General features: G+C 35.6%; 1 protein-coding gene across 6 annotated transcripts in view; it reads left to right on the top strand.

Moving 5' to 3' along the window:
- The window catches only part of CAPS2 (calcyphosine 2), a 35,619-nt gene that overhangs the window by 14,559 nt on the left and 3,727 nt on the right, over positions 1 to 17,333 (top strand). For 5 of the 6 annotated variants that reach the window (XM_019613302.1, XM_031553651.1, XM_031553643.1 and 2 more), the window contains 10 exons: positions 2,725 to 2,792; positions 4,756 to 4,875; positions 5,771 to 5,845; positions 6,691 to 6,786; positions 6,893 to 6,986; positions 8,219 to 8,334; positions 13,379 to 13,455; positions 15,029 to 15,183; positions 15,688 to 15,807; positions 16,889 to 16,985. In XM_019613302.1, the coding sequence (XP_019468847.1) occupies positions 2,725 to 2,792; positions 4,756 to 4,875; positions 5,771 to 5,845; positions 6,691 to 6,786; positions 6,893 to 6,986; positions 8,219 to 8,334; positions 13,379 to 13,455; positions 15,029 to 15,183; positions 15,688 to 15,807; positions 16,889 to 16,985 (1,018 nt within the window). Of the gene's footprint in view, positions 1 to 2,724; positions 2,793 to 4,755; positions 4,876 to 5,770; positions 5,846 to 6,690; positions 6,787 to 6,892; positions 6,987 to 8,218; positions 8,335 to 13,378; positions 13,456 to 15,028; positions 15,184 to 15,687; positions 15,808 to 16,440; positions 16,851 to 16,888; positions 16,986 to 17,333 lie in introns of those variants that run through there. The other variant, XM_031553655.1, reaches the window with a different exon arrangement.

The following is a 17,333-nucleotide window of genomic DNA, read 5'->3' as shown; positions in this document are numbered from 1 at the left end:
TCCAAGCCTTTGAACTCCACTGTCTCCACCCATCAAGTTCTGTTTGGAGCCTCGAACTGCCCCCTCAGTCCCAGTGGTCCTCATTTTGTCCCCTTCCCCCTTCATACCTAGTTTAAACACCTGTCAGTAAGTCCCGCCAGTTCCTCGGCTAGAACCCTCTTTCCCCATGGAGACAGGCTGCTTCCATTTGCAGCCATCATACCAGGTGCCGAGTAAATTGCCCCATGATAAAAAAAAACAAAATTCCTGTGTTTGCACCAGCTCCTAAGCCATTTGTTCAAGAGATGGGTTTTTAGGCTCATCCCAGTATCGTTTCCTGCCACTGAAGGTACAGATGTAATAACCACCTGCACACCTGTTCCTTCAACTACCCGCCCCTGTCCCCTGATGTCGTCTTTGATAACCTTCCGGCTTTTCTCACCAACTTCTTCACTGCCAGCCTGTACTATCAATAGTGGATAGTAGTCAGAAGGGCAGATCAGTCTGGGAAGTCTTCTAGCAATGTCCCTGACCCGTGCCCCAGGGAGGCAGCACACCTCTCTGCGGGTAGGATCGGGCCGGCATATAGGGCCTTCAGTTCCTTGCAGCAGGGAGTCGCCTATGACAACCACCCTTCTATCCTTCTGGGTGGAGGAAGTCTCGAGGCGCAGGGGTGAATGCTTCCCCCGAGGCACCCTCACGGGTGAGCCTCCCTCCACACCTGCACACCTCTCCCTCGGGTTCCAGGGCCTCAAATCTATTCCGCAGAGGCACCTGGGGAGCCGAGCATGGTCTGGGGGGAGTTGTTTTTCTATCAACAGTTGTTTTGTGGGCAAAAGAGTTGCTTCTTTTTTAACCATTCAGAGCTGCTGTAAGTTCAGTGTCTGCCTTAGCAACTTCATAAATTCATAGTAAAGTTTTTGTCTAAGAGCTGAATGGAAGAGTACATTTAGTGACCTTCCAGTATTCAACTGAAATGTAAAGTTGAATTCTTAAAATTGGATTCTTCTAATCATGCTAAGATAATTTGGACCTATAAGGTGAATCTGTGTTGTATTTCAACGCTGTTCTGTGTAATAACAGTGTTCTCCTTTACGTAATGCTTTTCAGTATTCAGTGCTTCAGTAGTTTGAAATGAAGTACCAGAAATGATAGTTAAACGCAACAATCAATATGAAAGAAAACCAGAAAGTTCCTTATCTGCTATAATTCAGAAGTTTTTTAAAGTCTATTCACCAGATGGTCTGTTGTTACATTAATTATTCTTTTTTTGGTTTTGGCTAGTGTTAATCCATATTTATTTGAAGATTTTTGAAAATACTGGTAGTGCTCTGAAAATAATGCCTCTTTCCTATTTCCATGCAAACTACAACAGCTAAAAAGAGCACAACTACCACTATTTGATAGACCAAATTCTCAGCTATAAAACAGTATTTTTTCATCACAGTCACCGTTGTTAGCTTTGTATTTTTGCCAGCAGTGAACATGAACCTGCATGCCATGCTTGTGAAAATCATGTACCAACGGTGGTGACCCAGTGTCTCTGTCACCACTGCTGAAATGTGCCACCAACAACCTCACTGTGCTCATCCATTGTTTGGTCTTCATAAGTGTTCAGCAAGTATTGATGGATGTCAGTGTGATATTGGTGGGAAGGTTCAACTTGTAATACCATGCCACCAACATCTGACTAATGTCACAGACTAACATATTGAAATAGGAAGCATTATTTCTGGAACAGCCCTCCTATCTGTGGGAACTTATGAGTTGTCCTTTACAGTTACCTGCTATCTGGGAACCAACCTGCTTTCTTCAGTTGTAGGCAGGCTTGCTGTATGTAGAATTTGGATGGTGCATGATAAGCTACACAGGAAAAAAAAAAAGTAATCACAAAATATCAAATTCTTCAGCTTCAGAACACATTACAAGACACTGAAGAGGTTACCTAAGCCCCTCAGAAAGGATAATCTCTCTTTTCTCGTAAGTAAAATGAGAGGAATGAAAATAAATATCAGTGTAGTCAAGAAGTTCAGAGATCTGGAAGGTGAAATGAAGCAAGATAGCAGAGCCTCATTTTTGCCAGTGGCCTCCATGCTGACCTTAGACATCCTCATGTGCCTTTGGTTTCTCTTTCTGTGAAATGAATGATGACTGATAACCAAACACTTTACAGTGAAGGGTACAAGATTGTGGTTGAGTGTTATCCTATTCTAAAAGTGGCAGTAAGGTCCTGCTAAATCACCTTCATCCTCTGAATATCTGTTCTTCTACAAAAAAATGTTTTTCAGATTGGCCTGTATCAGCAGAAAATTGTTCTGGCAAGCAGCAAGTATGAATTGAGAATTGAGACTATATCTTTAAAGAGTTTTTAGCTAAATGTTGCTGGAGGTGGAGTCCCTCTCTCTGAATGGAGATCTGTGTCAGCCATTTTACCCAGAATAGCATCAGTTTCCTCAGGCTCTATTGTACTTCAAAAAAGTAATTGGAAACAACAGAAATATCAGAACTCTCATACTTATTGTCAGCTAATGCACAGACAATCTGAGTGTGTAGCAGAGAACATTGTTTGTCTTTTAGTTACACAAATAGGATTCTATTCAAAAAGATGGAAAAAACCTTCAAAATTCCAAATTAATTGTAACATTCATAGGATTGAGACCTCTGAATGCTGTCTTAAAGGCTAATTTATTTTTTGAAGTGCTTGTTGTTGTATTTCCTTTGCTTTTGGTTACTTTTCCATTATAGGAGGATGTTGCTGCAGAGAAAAAGAAACAGGCTGTAGTAGAACAAGTGATGCTAGATCAGTTATGCAGGTAAATGGATTTTTGATGTAAAACTACAGCTTTCCTTACTGAAGAATTTAGGTCTATGAGTGGCTTCTCTTGCCTAGATGTTTTGATCATCTCATTGCAACTCATGTTATGTAGTATTACTATTTGTGAAATCCCTTTAAATGAAAATTGTTTTCCATTTAAAAGACTCCGTAATTATAAAATCAATTTCAAGTGCTACATTTAAGTTCCTTTTTCTCTGAGAAAAATTGTTAATTTTATACCTGAAGCTTTAAGGGTTTTACAATACAGTACTTTTCATAAATAACCCTCTTGTACCTCTGCAAAATATATGGATTCCTGTTGTTATTTTTTATTTTCTGTCCTAAGTCTGTTACCTTTATTAATATTCTTCTATTAATATCTCTCTGAAGTTGAAAGGTAAGTTTAGGTTGGGTGTCAGGAAGCACTTCTTTACAGAAAGGGTTGTTAAGCACTGGAATAGGCTCCCCAGGGAGGTGGTTGAGTCGCCATCCCTGGACGTGACGCTCAGGGACATGATTTAGCAGAGGGTTGTTAGGGTAGTATGGTTAGGTTGAGGTTGGACTCGCTGATCTTTAAGGTCTTTTCCAACCTAAGCAATTCTATGATTCTATGAAAGAGTATTATACCAATGTTAAGCATGCAGGAAAAAAAAGGAGCAAATGAAGCTAACTGATTGAGGTTGTACAGGGAAGCTCTCCAAACTTCACTGCTGTCCCTTCAGCTCTGAGAAATCATTGGTTCTATATAGAAAGATTTCATCATAGGTTAAAGGGAAAAAAAGTAACTTACCTGTGAAGATGAGTATAATTAAGACATCTTACTATTGTTCCTATAAATTTGTTCTCATTTCTATGCATGCTTTAGTATTTCAGAGTTTTACCTAAGCTGTCTGGTCATGGTACTATGAGATGGTATAGACTGGTGTAACACAATTTCAATTTCACATTACTTTATGCTTGCTAAAAATTTTATGTAAGTAGCTCCTGCTACTTACATAAACCCTTCTGTTGGCAAATGTCAGAACAATATTCAGCAGTGCCGCAGCTGCATCAGGATGAACATTCAATTTAAAAAATCTCTCTGTTTACCTTCCATATATAACCATGCCAGAACTGCCAAACAAATTGGTATCAGAGAGCAAGATGTTAATCGGGGAAGATTGGTTCAAAACTATTGCACAGCAAATCTATTAAAGAAAGTGCAAAAGGTTTTTTGATTTGTTTTAATAGAGCCAATCTTGCAGTAAAATCATTGTAACTGACACATGCAAAGATGGCTTAGTGTGGATCAAAGAGAACTCTATAAACATAAGTTGTATCAGCCGTACAAAATTATTTTTCCTTCTGAATATTTTTACGGGTTCTTTTCTCTTCTTTACTTGTTAAACAGCTACAGAGAATATCAAAATGTTCAGAATCCAGTTAACCTGTTATCTGTGAGATCGGACTTTGAGTTCCTATAAATTGGGTGACTGCCTTGGCAGTGGAGGTGCCTGTGTTTTGGTTGAGTGATGCTCCTAGCCAGTACTAGTAACTCCCACCACTGATTGTGGAGGGATCCAGGGATAAAGAAAATTGAAGATGGAATATTTACTGAAATGAGGAAGGGAGAATAAAAAATCTCCATAATTCTAAGGAAATAAAGTAATAAACGCATCCATGCAAAGTATACTTGTTCACTACCAGATTGTTATTTCATATACTTGATTTAGAATAATAGATTTCAGAATTGTAAAAACAAATAAAAAAACCCCAAATCCACCAAATCCAAACAAAAGAACAACCACCAACCAAATAAAAATAAACACCCTCTCCCCTAATTTTTTCAACTATAATAGCTAAGTTCAGTGTGCTATTGTTGCATTATTGTGAGGTTTTTATTTTTCAAAGTAAGAACATATAAAATCTGAAGTACCAACTTAATACAAATTAGAAGGCTTATCCCTACTCTTTTTCATCAGAGCTGTCATAAGTGATCCAGAACAATCCACACGAGGTGATGTTTCCAAGGAAGCTCATGGACATTTGGGACTTGGGACTGCACCCGTGCGTTTTAGAAAAAGAACACTGCATGAAACAAAGTAAGTTTTCCCTAATGGTCATTTGTTTGGAAATATTCTTTTTGTTGTTGTTATTTTGGGATCTGCAGAGTCTCTCTTTGTCTTTCCAGGTGTTTTATTCCTGACTTGGAACCACAGCTTCATCTCTTTCTAGACTCCTCATTTGGTATAATTGCCTAGTGGGACCTTTTTTGTGGATTCTCTGTGTATAATGTTTAATTCACAGTATTTATAAAACATGGGAGAGAGCCAACTTAATCTTATATTGATATTGTTTATCACAGAGTTTTGCCAACCTTTTTTGCGTGCTTGAGATCTTGTCATATCCTTTTAGAGACTTCCATCCTGAGGTGCATGAAATTGCATAAATATACATCTATAAATACTAATGTAGATCTTCACAGTGTAATCATGCTTTTCTTCTATGTTTTGATTTATTTTGCAGTAATTAAATGTATTGGCATTTAAATTTTATTCCTGGCCTGCAAGTATTGAAATCATAATTCCAATGGCTTAAGAAAAGTTGAGAAAACATTTTGCTTTTCAGCATTCCATGTTGAAATGTGAATCTGCATTTCCTGGTTTTATTCTGCTGATCTTTTTCAATATGCAGGCAAACATGATGGGTGGTAGAATCTTAATTCTTGACAAGTGTTCATAAACAAAATATCCCATTCATGTCTATGCTTTCTGTAGATGTACTCTCATATGATGTAATTACAGAGTGCCTTCCACATTGCAATTCTGAGTTGCTTCCTAATTCAACTACAAGGATCATCTCTTCAGCCAATTGCCACTGATACCATATTTCACTTGTGTTTTTTTTTTTTTTTTGCTGTTTTGGGACAGCTGAATTACATATAACATTGTTCTTTGACCACATAGATATCACTAACATGCAGCATTATTTTTACAGAATAAGGACTAAATCAGGATTAACTGAAAACATGCTTTCTAACAAGCTACGCTTTGATAGTAGGATTATATCCAGGTAGTTACAATTTTTTTTGAAACTTTTCAATTCTGTGAATGTATGAATAATGATTGTAACTATTTTGAAATAATTATAATGAACTTCCTTTGTTGTATGTATAGGAAAAAAAATGAATATGCAGTGTAGGTATATATATACATATACATGCACACTTACAGTACAAAATTTGACCTGGCTCGTAGTGGCATTGTACAGCATTAAGATGCATAAGTGCATAAGTCATGTTATGTTACCATCGTGTCTGTCATAGGACAATGAGGTGTCTGTGCAGGACAACCACTGCAAATCAGTTAATGGAAAATTCTATGGTCTTGTCTTATAGTATGTGGCAACCACTGTGAATGGAAGGGATGGGTTTGTGTCTTATTTGTGGATTCTTGCATATTAAACCTTGTAGGTTTAGGGCAGCTTTGAAACTGATGTGAATTGAGTAGTGATGGCATAAACATGTTCTTCAGCTCTGAAGCAGTGAACTGTATATTTAGCCAAGGATTCAGCTGAACAGCTTCATATACCATAATAACTACAGTAGTCCAGGTTTAGGTAACCCTTTAGTTAATGTATGAAAATTACATTGATCTACTAAAGCATGAAAATTTGATAGACGTTCTTAACATGAAGGAGAACAGAATATTCCATGTAGATTTGTTCACAAATCCAGAAGAGGAATTCTACAGTGGTTTAGAGAAAGTAGATAGCTTTTAAGAGGAAAAAAGGGTTGTGCAATATGGAAGAGTAGACACAAAGTGGGTGCTTCAGAATAGAAGTACTATTTGTGTTTGGGTTGAATTAAGCATGTATGTATGTAACAACATAAATATACTTTTCAATTTTCCTTCCAGAAATGGTCGTGATGCTTGTAGGGACTTGATTGGATTCTTTTTCACATGTGACAGATCCCTTACTGTATATGAATTCCGCCAGTTTGGAAAAAATAGGTAGGTTAAGTTTCTTTTAAAAAGGTTTTAGAAAATGTCTTTAACTTTACTTAGCAAACTTAACAAAATGTAATTGTTTTAAGGTTGTTTCTGAATTATTTCACAGAACAAATGCCTTGCCTTTCATTCAGAAGGGGGTTTATCATCATCAGCGAGGACAAAAGAAGGGAGAAGCTTATGATCTCAGTGATTTCTACATCGTAAGTATTTTTCTGTTGAACTCAAGGCAATGATGTTGGCGAATTTGAACTGATATTTAAATATTCAAATTTAAAATTGTGGAATAGCATTTAGGGAAAGACTTTTGGTCTTTCCTTCAGTAGCATTTTCAATTTACACATTTTTCAGGAGTCTGAATTATTCTTCATGTTTTAGAGATTCCTCTTTTGACTTCAGTTTGTAGTATTCCCACTAGAGGGCAGAAGACTGCAGTGTAGACCTATTTGTAGAAAAAACGTATGATTCACGGAGTCCTGAAGATGAAACAGAAGACCAAAGCACTCTTTAAAAAAGTAATGATTTTTCCAGGGTTTGCTTTTGGGAATTTTTGACAAGAGTCAGTGTCTAAATATTTTTAAGCACGAGGGAATTGTATGTTAATTGGTTTTAATCCAGAAGTTTGAAAATATTGACCACCAGCTGTTTAAAGAGAGCTTTTGATACTTTTTTCTTGCAGAAAGTGATTGAAACGTCTTTTGAATAAGTAGCATGTCTAATCAAGTTTATACTTATTTAAGCATTTGAAACTTCATCCGCCAGCTAATCTGATTAATGACTATGAATCACTTGGGTTAAGTATTCCTGATTCATAAACACTAGCATAATTTTTCAAATACGGTATGTTTTGTCTGCATCCTCCTGAAAAACTTAAATTTAGAGAAAACAATGTATTTGAGTGAAGTATTGAAACAGTCAGGGAGGATGTGGGCCCTCTCTGGAAGGTAATTGGAAACCTGGTCATGAGGGATAAGGAGAAAACTGAGGTGCTCAGTGACTTCTTTGCCTCAGTCTTCACTGGTAAGGGCTCTAGCCACACCGCCCAAGTTGCCAATAGCAATGGTAAGAACTTGGAGAAAGTAATCTGCCTGCTGTAAGTGATGATGAGGATCAAGACCATCTAAAGAACTTGAAAGTGCACAAGTCCATGGGACCTGATGAGATCCATAATCTTAAGGAACTGGTGGATGAAGTTGCCAAGCTGCTATTCATCATATTTGAAAGGTCATGGAGGTCTGGTGAATTTCCCACTGTTTGGAAAAAGGAAAACAGCTATTTTTATTTACTACTAGAAAAGCTGTTTAGAAAGTTAACTGACCTTAGCTACACTTTTTTGTCATTACATACCTAAATGTTAATAGTCATGCTTCTTGAAAGTAGTTGTGTTTTACAAATTATGTGACCTGTTTGTAAATAATTGTACGCTTTTCAATAGGGAGCTAACCTAACTTTCCAAAGTGTTGATCATAATCTTCCAAAAAGCATCAAGCAGAATCCAATTCTGACCCTCCGTGTAATAGGTATTGATGAAGCTGCTATGGATTTTCTGAAGTAAGTGCCACTAACTGTTTTTCAAATTAGTTTTCCCTACTTAAGTGAAAAATCTTTTTTATAAGAACTTAAAACTTCTTATTTATACTGTTAAAAAAAATAAATCTGTATTTAGGAGAAATTAGTAATAAACATGAGAAATATATGTAATTTATTTATAGAACGATAAGGAGTAATATGAAAAATGAAATTAGAGATGAAGCTATGTTATTTGCTTTGAAGTTTTTTTCAATACAAAACCTTATGAACATTTTTCAATGTAATGCACTAATATACTGTGTTCAGGAGAAAAAAACTTTTTTGTTATTAATGTTATAATTGAATCTTCTGTGAAGCCTATATTAAAAGCTTATATTAGTCGTAATGATACAAATGTTTGAACACAATCAATGGAAGGATAGAAAGTTTCTCTTTTTTTTTTTTCTTTTCATTTTTCTATCTCTTTTCTTCCAGATATTGCTACACACTGTAGACTGCAGGCACTGGGGCAACTCATTTGTTTTCTGTAATGATCTCCACGTTCCAACAGAATCTTTTATCACATGCTCTTTCCCTCAGTCTCTTCAATTGTGTATATTGCAAATCTGCTTTAGCCTTTTGGTGTAGTGCACCTTTCTGCACCAGAGGGTGGTGCTTGCCTCATAGTAGCAATTCTGAATTACTGTTGAAGAATACAAATCCTGGTAGCATTCTATCTGCTACTATATCATACACAGTCCATCAATTTCAGAACAGATGGCACAGGCTCATATCAGCACGTAATAATTTGATATTGTATGATACTGAATGTCTTAAGAATTAAAATGTTAATTTTGCTACATTGCCTATTTCTCCCCTCCCTATTGCAAGTGCATGATGTAACAAAGAGGAGAAAAAAGGATTATTTTTGTGCTACATTATATCATTAACAATATCTAGGTGAGAAATCAAATTATGCCATATATTGTGTTTCCAGTCTCTTGTTATTTGTGTCTCGACTGGTATGGTTTGCTATGGCGAAAAACTGTGGAGAGAGAGGTTCAAGTGTTTTGTCTGGTCCCTAAATCGTTGTAATCATGGTGTGTACAGTAAGCAGTCATTAAATGACACTTCTGATTTGGACATTTACTCAGATTTCCTGCAAACTTCGTAATAATGAGATATGAGTGATCTTAACATGTTTCATTAGAATGCATGGCCTAGATATTTCCTCAGATTATCTGCACATGATTTTTTTCCCCTTTCCTGCTGAAATAGAACTTGATAATGTCTGAGGATGGGCTGTGATCGAAGGGAGAAAATTGTCTTCTTTTGCATTTTCTCTCTTTTATGAACAGTGGGATGTATGATGAAAACACAACTCTAATACATTACGTGGTAAAGCAGAAAAGCTTTTTTGGAGCAGGATTTCTACACTTGCTCTTTCAAAATATGTTTTAGTAAATTACATTGTTCTATAGAGAATTTCATAGAACTTTTTCAGTTAATCCCCACGTATGCATTATTTTTCACAGTCAGTACTGTTATCTCACTGTCTGCAGAAGTAAACAGTCAAGGCAATGAACTGTCTTTCTCTGGGGTTTCTGGTTTCTATTGTGAATATACTGGTTTTTAGCAACCAAAAAAAAAAAAAAGAAAAAAAGAAAAAAAATGGTATGAAAATTTGTTGCCTGAATACCTGAATATGGAAGTTAATTGAGTTTGAAATACCATCAGTTTGATTATTCAAATTTTGGTGAGGAGTTTGTCCCTGTTGCCTCTTGTCCTGTCACTGGGCTGCACTGAGCAGATCCTGGCTCAGTCATCTTTATTCTCTCCCATCAGATATTTGTACACACTGGTAAGATACCCCTGAGCCTTGCTTTCTCAAGTCTAACCAGTCTCAGATCACACAACCTCTTGATTGGAACAGCAATAACAAAGCCTCAATTAAATACATTCAGTATGTAAAAACTACTTTCTTCAGAACAATTTAACTGACTATTATTCTTCTTTCTGAAACTGTTTAGATGCATGAAGCTTATTCTCAGTTATGGTAATATTCACTTTAATATCTCTTTACACTGAAAGCTCTGCAAAGGGACCATAGTGAGCTAACAGTCCATAGAACAGTGTATTCAAACTTAATTGGTTGTAGAAAGGTATATCTGTATGATACTTACTGCTAATTGCTCCCTCTCTGCAGCATTTTCATGAAATAATATAGTTAAATTTTGGATAGCTTATGTAGGATATTTTACATCTCAGAAGCATATCATTTTGGTAAATATCTTCTTGCATTTGTTGCTAATTTTCTACCTGTGAAATTTGGATTTGATCCAGTGTTATTTCTGAAGGCTCTCTCTTCAGGCTATAATATCATATTTTCTGCTACTTGTGATGGAACAAATTGTTTCTTTCTTCTACATTCTCTCTAGCTGAAGTGTTGTGGGTTGTTTTTTTTTTTTCTTCCAGATAGTTGACTAAATTTCAGATTGTGAAATCAGTCTATTTTTTCTGAATGGTGTGTTTGAAGGGGATGATATTGAACTATAACTTATTTTTCTCTGGCAGAATACTCTTTCACCCTCATTACTATACTTACAGAGAATCCTGCTCAGATAGAGTCTTGAAGATCTCATGCAGATTTACAAGAGCAGCTATGTCCTGTTGTCACAAGTTATGAATCTTCTGTGTTTCATGTTTATTTTAGAGTGTTATCCCCTGTAGATGGCTGTTGATGGTAATGTACAGTTTAGGTGGTTTGATATGAACAAGTTCATAGGGACTTCGTAATGGAAGGTAAACAAACTGGAGAGAAGTAAATCCATAATAGACAGGAGAGAAGTAATTCTTCCTCTGAAGGAAGAAGTACTCCTTCATGACAAGGCACTGGTGAACAAGCAGTTCTAAATTGACAGTAGAGCTTTTGCATCTGCCTTTCTATTCTTTAGATTAAAGTAGTTGCAGAAGTAGGAGTAGGTTTTCTTTTGTTTTGTTCGTTTTCTTCATATAGATTATTTGCAACAGTATTTTTTCTATTGATCTTTGTAATGATTTCTGACTGGGGATTCTGGAGGAGCCTTTTCAGAACACAATCACTTGCCAGGAAAAAATAATACACAATTTCACTATAGTTCCTTGTTCATGCCTATGATGTACTGATCCAGCTTTTGATCTGTACCTTTGCTATTGTTTGTACCCTTACCAGAAAACAAACTTCATTAACAGCACTGAGTTTGCATTCATTTATTTTGTCAGACATACAGTTAGCATTATGAATGAAAATATAAATGAAGTCAGAAACTCAGTCTTTGTTGCATTATATTCAATGTCAAATATATGTAGCTAATCCTGCTTTCTATAGGAAAAGTTGCAAACCAGCTTGTCATGGAATGGTGCTTATTTTTTCATGGAAAGGTGCTTGTCTTTCTCCTGTTTCTTAGTGGTTGGCTTGTATTTGAAATGAGAAGGCTCATGCATTTCCCAATTAGGCTCTCATTAAACCTAAAGTCCCTCCATTTAATCTCTGGTACAAGAGAAAATTTCTGTGATTAACTGGCATTTTAAAGTCAGGTTGTTAAGACTCCTGTATGGTCTCTTCCTGTAAGTTGGCACAGTAAGGAGGAAAAAAAAAAGCCCAGAACTGTGTAGTGTTGATGTATCTGTCATTAATATGCCTCATTATTGCTTGTTAGTTACCTGGGCACATTTCAAGAAATTGATTTCTTTATTTGAGAGATTTCTTTTTTTTTTTTTTCCTGGAGGATTTGATTATCTGTGCAACGTCCAAATAAATACAGATCAAATCTGTGTATGTGTTTTCTGGGAGATTTCAACTTTGCTGACGTTCTTTTAAGATGGCTGATTAACACTGGAACAAATAGGAGAAACTATGTGAGATTTTGTTACCCTGTTATTCATCCTTTTAATGCTCAGTGCCTCATCTTTCTGAGTGTCATCAGATGTTAAAGGTAATTGGAATCTGCACAGTCTATTTGTAACAATGAAGGTATTGAAAGAATAAGTTCGTTCAGATCTTTGTCTCCAATGTCTCCTAAGATTGCTAACAATAAAGACACATGAGTGTAGAACACTTTTAGTTAATTCTTTTCTTGCGGAATCACCTTGCCACTAGTTTGTTCTAGTCATTAAGTTCAAAGACTGTGAGGGAAACATTTTTCTTAAGAAAAGATGTGGAAAATACATGGGATATTTTATAAAGCCATACAGGAATTTCCACCTCTTGAAATTTCTCTGAGCTATCTCACAACATTCTTTGGATGTGACTCCCAATCATAGTGTCCCATTCATTAGCTCTTTTTTTTTTTTTTTTTTTCTCCCTTAAGCACATTTTTAGAAATCCACGATTCATTTATCAGAACATTTTAAAAAGTATTACATTATGTAGTGTTGTGGTGACCAAGCAAAGGAAGCAGATTTTTAACCAATAATCAGCATACGGACATGTTTGCCTTCCTTGAGGTCTTCATGACAGAAAAATCCTCAGGTCCTCTGGTCTTACGCCAATCTAATGGCCATTTCTTCTCTGAACAATGTTCCTCCTTCAGCTTGCAACATCTTCATATCTCCATATTTAGTGGATTTCTGGCCGCTGCTTTTTGGCCTAGAGAATGCACACTCACTGCAGTTACAAAGTTTGTAGTCTCTCTTACTGCTCTGAGGTGTCTTTGATGGACCGTGTTCTCCTTGGTTCGGGACGTATCTGTCAGTCAGTTGAATGAATACATTCATATGGAACCCACTTCTGGTGACAGTGTGTGAAATATCTGAATACTGACATGGAAATTTTTAAGTAATTCTGTTCTTCTTATAAATCCATGATTTATAAATTAGCAGAGGAAATGCTAATGGAACGTTGTCAGACAAGAATTTCTATTTCTATGTCTATCTGCAACTATTCTGTGTGTGCTGCATCAAACTTGATCGGTTGGTCACCATGCTGATAAGAGCAGTTTAAGAATCAAATGTAAAGTTAAAAATGCATTTCTATTACAGCTATTTTGCATCAAGTAATATTACATGTGAATTTAACCAACCAACATTTAAATTTTGGTTATTGTAGAGGTTCCTCCTTGAAATTCAACCAAGAATATTCTGAGCAATTGATTGATGACGGCAGGGTGTTCAAGAAAATTCAAGGTTTGTGCCTACCAGAACCCCTTTGATTTTAATTCCCGTATCTCTAACTTTATTGTTCAACGCAAGGAACAGTGATGACAGTTCAAAGGTTCTGTTTGAATAAACAAAATTAAACAAGAGTTCGGTAGTTGTCAGAATATGACTGGGATCTGATATTGGAATAAACCTATCATAAGAATGCTTTCTACTCTCATTTTCCTTTAAATAGATGGTCTGCTTAATGATTTTGGAAAGAGTGTGGAATAATTGTGAATGTAATCAATATGATATTACTCTCTGTGATGACAAAATCTTTAAAATATGCTAAAGTATAACACTAATCTTTTGTTAAACTGGCATTAAATTAAAAAAGCACTGATGAAATGTAAAAACACGTTCTCATTTCATCAGTTAATTCTGTGCTCAGTAGTTCTTCGACCATTCTTCTACACATTGAGAAGTTGTTTTTTCATACTCTTTTAACAGTGTTCATACTAAATATGTGAATACAATTTAGAATCTAGAATATGCAGTTGAATTTTACCAGGTTCCTACCTGTCTTATTTTGGACAAGGGCACAGCTTTGTGTTTAAAGTTGTGACAAGATGAGCATCTTGCTGTGCTCTTGCTGTGTAACTGGTAGTCAACATAACAGCTGAATTGTAGACTCTAGAGTCTACATTTCATGAGTCAAACCTGTTTTCAGCAGGTGCTCCTCAGTCACTGCAATCTTCTTGATCATTTACTTTTAGAAAAATAGTTCAAATAATGGAGGCAATTTTTGATCTTCTAGTTCTGCCTTTTTTTTTTTTTTCCCTCCTAGCATAATACACACAAATTGATTTCTCAATTATCTGAATATATCTAAAGTTTGCTGGTGTGGCTTGGAAGAAGGCAAGACGTATTTTCATGTACTTCTCAAGTTTGATCTTTAGTGGAAAAAATGCATTCCTCTCTCCTCTATTTTGCTTTTTAAGAGTAGCTGCCAGTACTTTGAAAATTTAGTGAGATAATAGATGGCTTCTGTTATGGTGTGCTGAGAAACTAAGACATCCCTGAAGTAAAACAGATGTTGATAATGCTGTCATTATTAGCATAGAAATTTTGGAATGATTTTGCAGACTTGCTAATAGTTGTTTCTGGTTCCACGTGTATTGGCATGTTTGTAGGCAGAGGAGGCACTCTGTATTCATTAGTGGAACATTTGTTTTTACCAAAGTACAGCATTACTAAATTGTTTTGTTTGTTGAAATATATTATGTATGTGATCAATTCCATTGAAAGTTAGCAGTTTTATCGTATGAGCACATATAAGGTAATCAAGCCATTCTTTCTTTCCTCCTGTGCTCTTCTAAATGTTTTGCTAGATGTTCCTGCTAATTTATACAATTTCCATTCAAATGCTAAGTAATTGATAGTTACATTTTAAACTCCTATGCCATCATTAAAGATAAGAGAGCCTGGATGTATGAATTCGCTGTTTTAACCTGCAGCATCACAGGCTGTTGTGGTTTTGTTTGCTTTTATAACAGCTCTGTAATGTGTGGTCAACTTTGGCTGACTATTGCACTCTTTTCTTTCTGTAAATCCTCAGGTATGCTCAGAAAGACATTAAGTAAAAGAGGAGTTAGAGTTGTAACAGGCTTAGGAAAGTATTTCCGACACATAGACAAGAATGGAAATGGGTTTCTTTCTCAGGCAGACTTTAAAGAAGCTCTAAAACTATTCCATTTGGAAGTGTCTGAACAGGTAAGTCTAACTGAAATTGTAACAATGGGCAGTATCTCACTTTAATTTAATGAAATGCTTCTTTTCTTTGCTTAAATCTATAGTTTAATATGGTTTAATTTTTGCAAGGCTTTTTTTTCTTCTGGTGCTACATTGGCATTTCTACATTCAGTCCCTTGTAAAATTCTGAAATAAGTAAAAAGAAAATAAAGAAAAAGAGCTATCTTTCTGAGGGATGAGTGGAATTGCAATTATTTTTCTTTTGGGACCTTCTGCAGTTACTGTATATGATGCCATTTACTTATCAGTCTTCCTTTTAAATATTATTTTACAAAAACAATACACAGCTATCAAAACTGCAAATGTGAATTATGGCTATCAGTGACTGATGATAACTTGAATCATTTCGATGAATCTTCAAGTCAGTTTGGATTGGGATATTCTTCTTTGTGAAGTTTGCACTGTAGCAATTGCTTTATTTCAGGACGTCATAAAAAGCTTTGACAAAATATTTTTAACTTACAGGACTTTGAATCCTTATGGCTTATTCTTGATGATAGCAAGAGTGATAAAGTCGACTATGGAGAATTTATTCATGCTATAGCTGGAGAAATGAATGAATATCGGAAAGCATTTGTAAGAAAAGTAAGTTTCACTGCACTGTAATTGTAGATATTTTGCAGTCTAACTTTGAAGTTGGTTATTTATTTGAATATTTTTCCTTACATTTTGTTCTGGTAACTGTCTTTTTAAATTGTCAAATCAGTGAATTAAAATTAATGTAAATTAGAAGACTGCATGCTGTTCCACTGTTGAATGAAATTTAGTTTTGAACTCTGCCACCTAGAATCAAATATTTTATTATTTTGAGGTTGAGTATGTATGCTATTCTTACAGTTCACTCCAGCGTGTAAAGCATCTGACACTCTGAAGCAATATCTTCCAGAAGTCTGTTTCTGTATTTTGGCAGATCACTCTGTCTGTGATCTGTATATACTGTGTGCTTATTTTTTCCTCCAATGTCTGAAATAGAGGCAATAATACTTGCCTTCTTTGAAATGTACAGTTAGAAGCATTAAGTTAGTGAGAGTTTTTTATATTGGAAATGTCATTTGTTAAACGTGTATCTAGAAATTGGAAAGACAAACTATAGTGCCAGTGTATTGTGGAACCATTTCCAATATGAAACACTGATTGCAAAACAGCCAGTATTGTAGGGACGGAATATCATAACGATCAGAAACTATGACACATACTTTTATACTTTTAATTATGAAGGATCTGACTCTCCTGGCCTTATGTATTGAGTGTGTGTATTAAAAGTAAACTGTTGGAATGAGAATGAAACTGCTGTAAGCAGTGCTGAAGAAGCCTCTATTGGAATGACATTGGAATCATACTAATTGGAATCCGCTGTCAAGATGCTTCCTTTCTGCCTCCTCCAAGGATGTGCTAGAAATTTTGGAGAGCATACAGGTTTGTTTTTTTTTGAGTTTGTGAGGGACAGCATTTAATGTGAAAGTTGTTGAAATAAAATGATTGCAAAATTCCGCACCATAGAATCTTTTACTGGCACCCAAGTGTCAGTGATGGAAGACTCTGTTTACTTATGTAAAATGGTTATGTCAGAATAATTAATTGCAAAAGATCTAGAAGTATGTACTAGGTATGTGAGTATATTTGATCTTTAAATATTTCCTTTTTTTTTTAATTTTACCTTGTTTAGGCTTATATGAAACTAGATTTCAACAAAACTGGAAGTGTTCCCATGGTAGACATCAGAAAATGTTACTGTGCAAAGAAACATCCTCTAGTGTTGGCAGGTAATTAATATGAACAAAAAGAATACATCTGTAATTAATGATTTCACCATGTTAGCAGAGAAAACAGATTCAGAGACTGTTGCAAATATTAAATGTTTTTGTGTTGGCCTAGACGTCAGCTGTTGACAAGAACTTTTTTCTGATTACCCATAACGTGAAACAGGACTATAAATAGTACTGCAATTCATCTACATAATTTTAATACTTTTATCACACTGCAAATACTTCAGATAGGCAGGCTGGGTTCCTTTCCTTACCTGTATAGGACTATATTTAAGTAGTTGTATCTTAGCTCCTGTGTGTGCAAGTACTCACTGACATAGACAATATTGGCAGTTTTAAATTAGG

This window comes from Meleagris gallopavo, chromosome 1 (assembly GCF_000146605.3).
Source record: "Meleagris gallopavo isolate NT-WF06-2002-E0010 breed Aviagen turkey brand Nicholas breeding stock chromosome 1, Turkey_5.1, whole genome shotgun sequence".
In the NCBI taxonomy this organism is placed as follows: Eukaryota; Metazoa; Chordata; class Aves; order Galliformes; family Phasianidae; genus Meleagris; species Meleagris gallopavo.
This window is presented reverse-complemented; position numbering and strand designations above follow the sequence as displayed.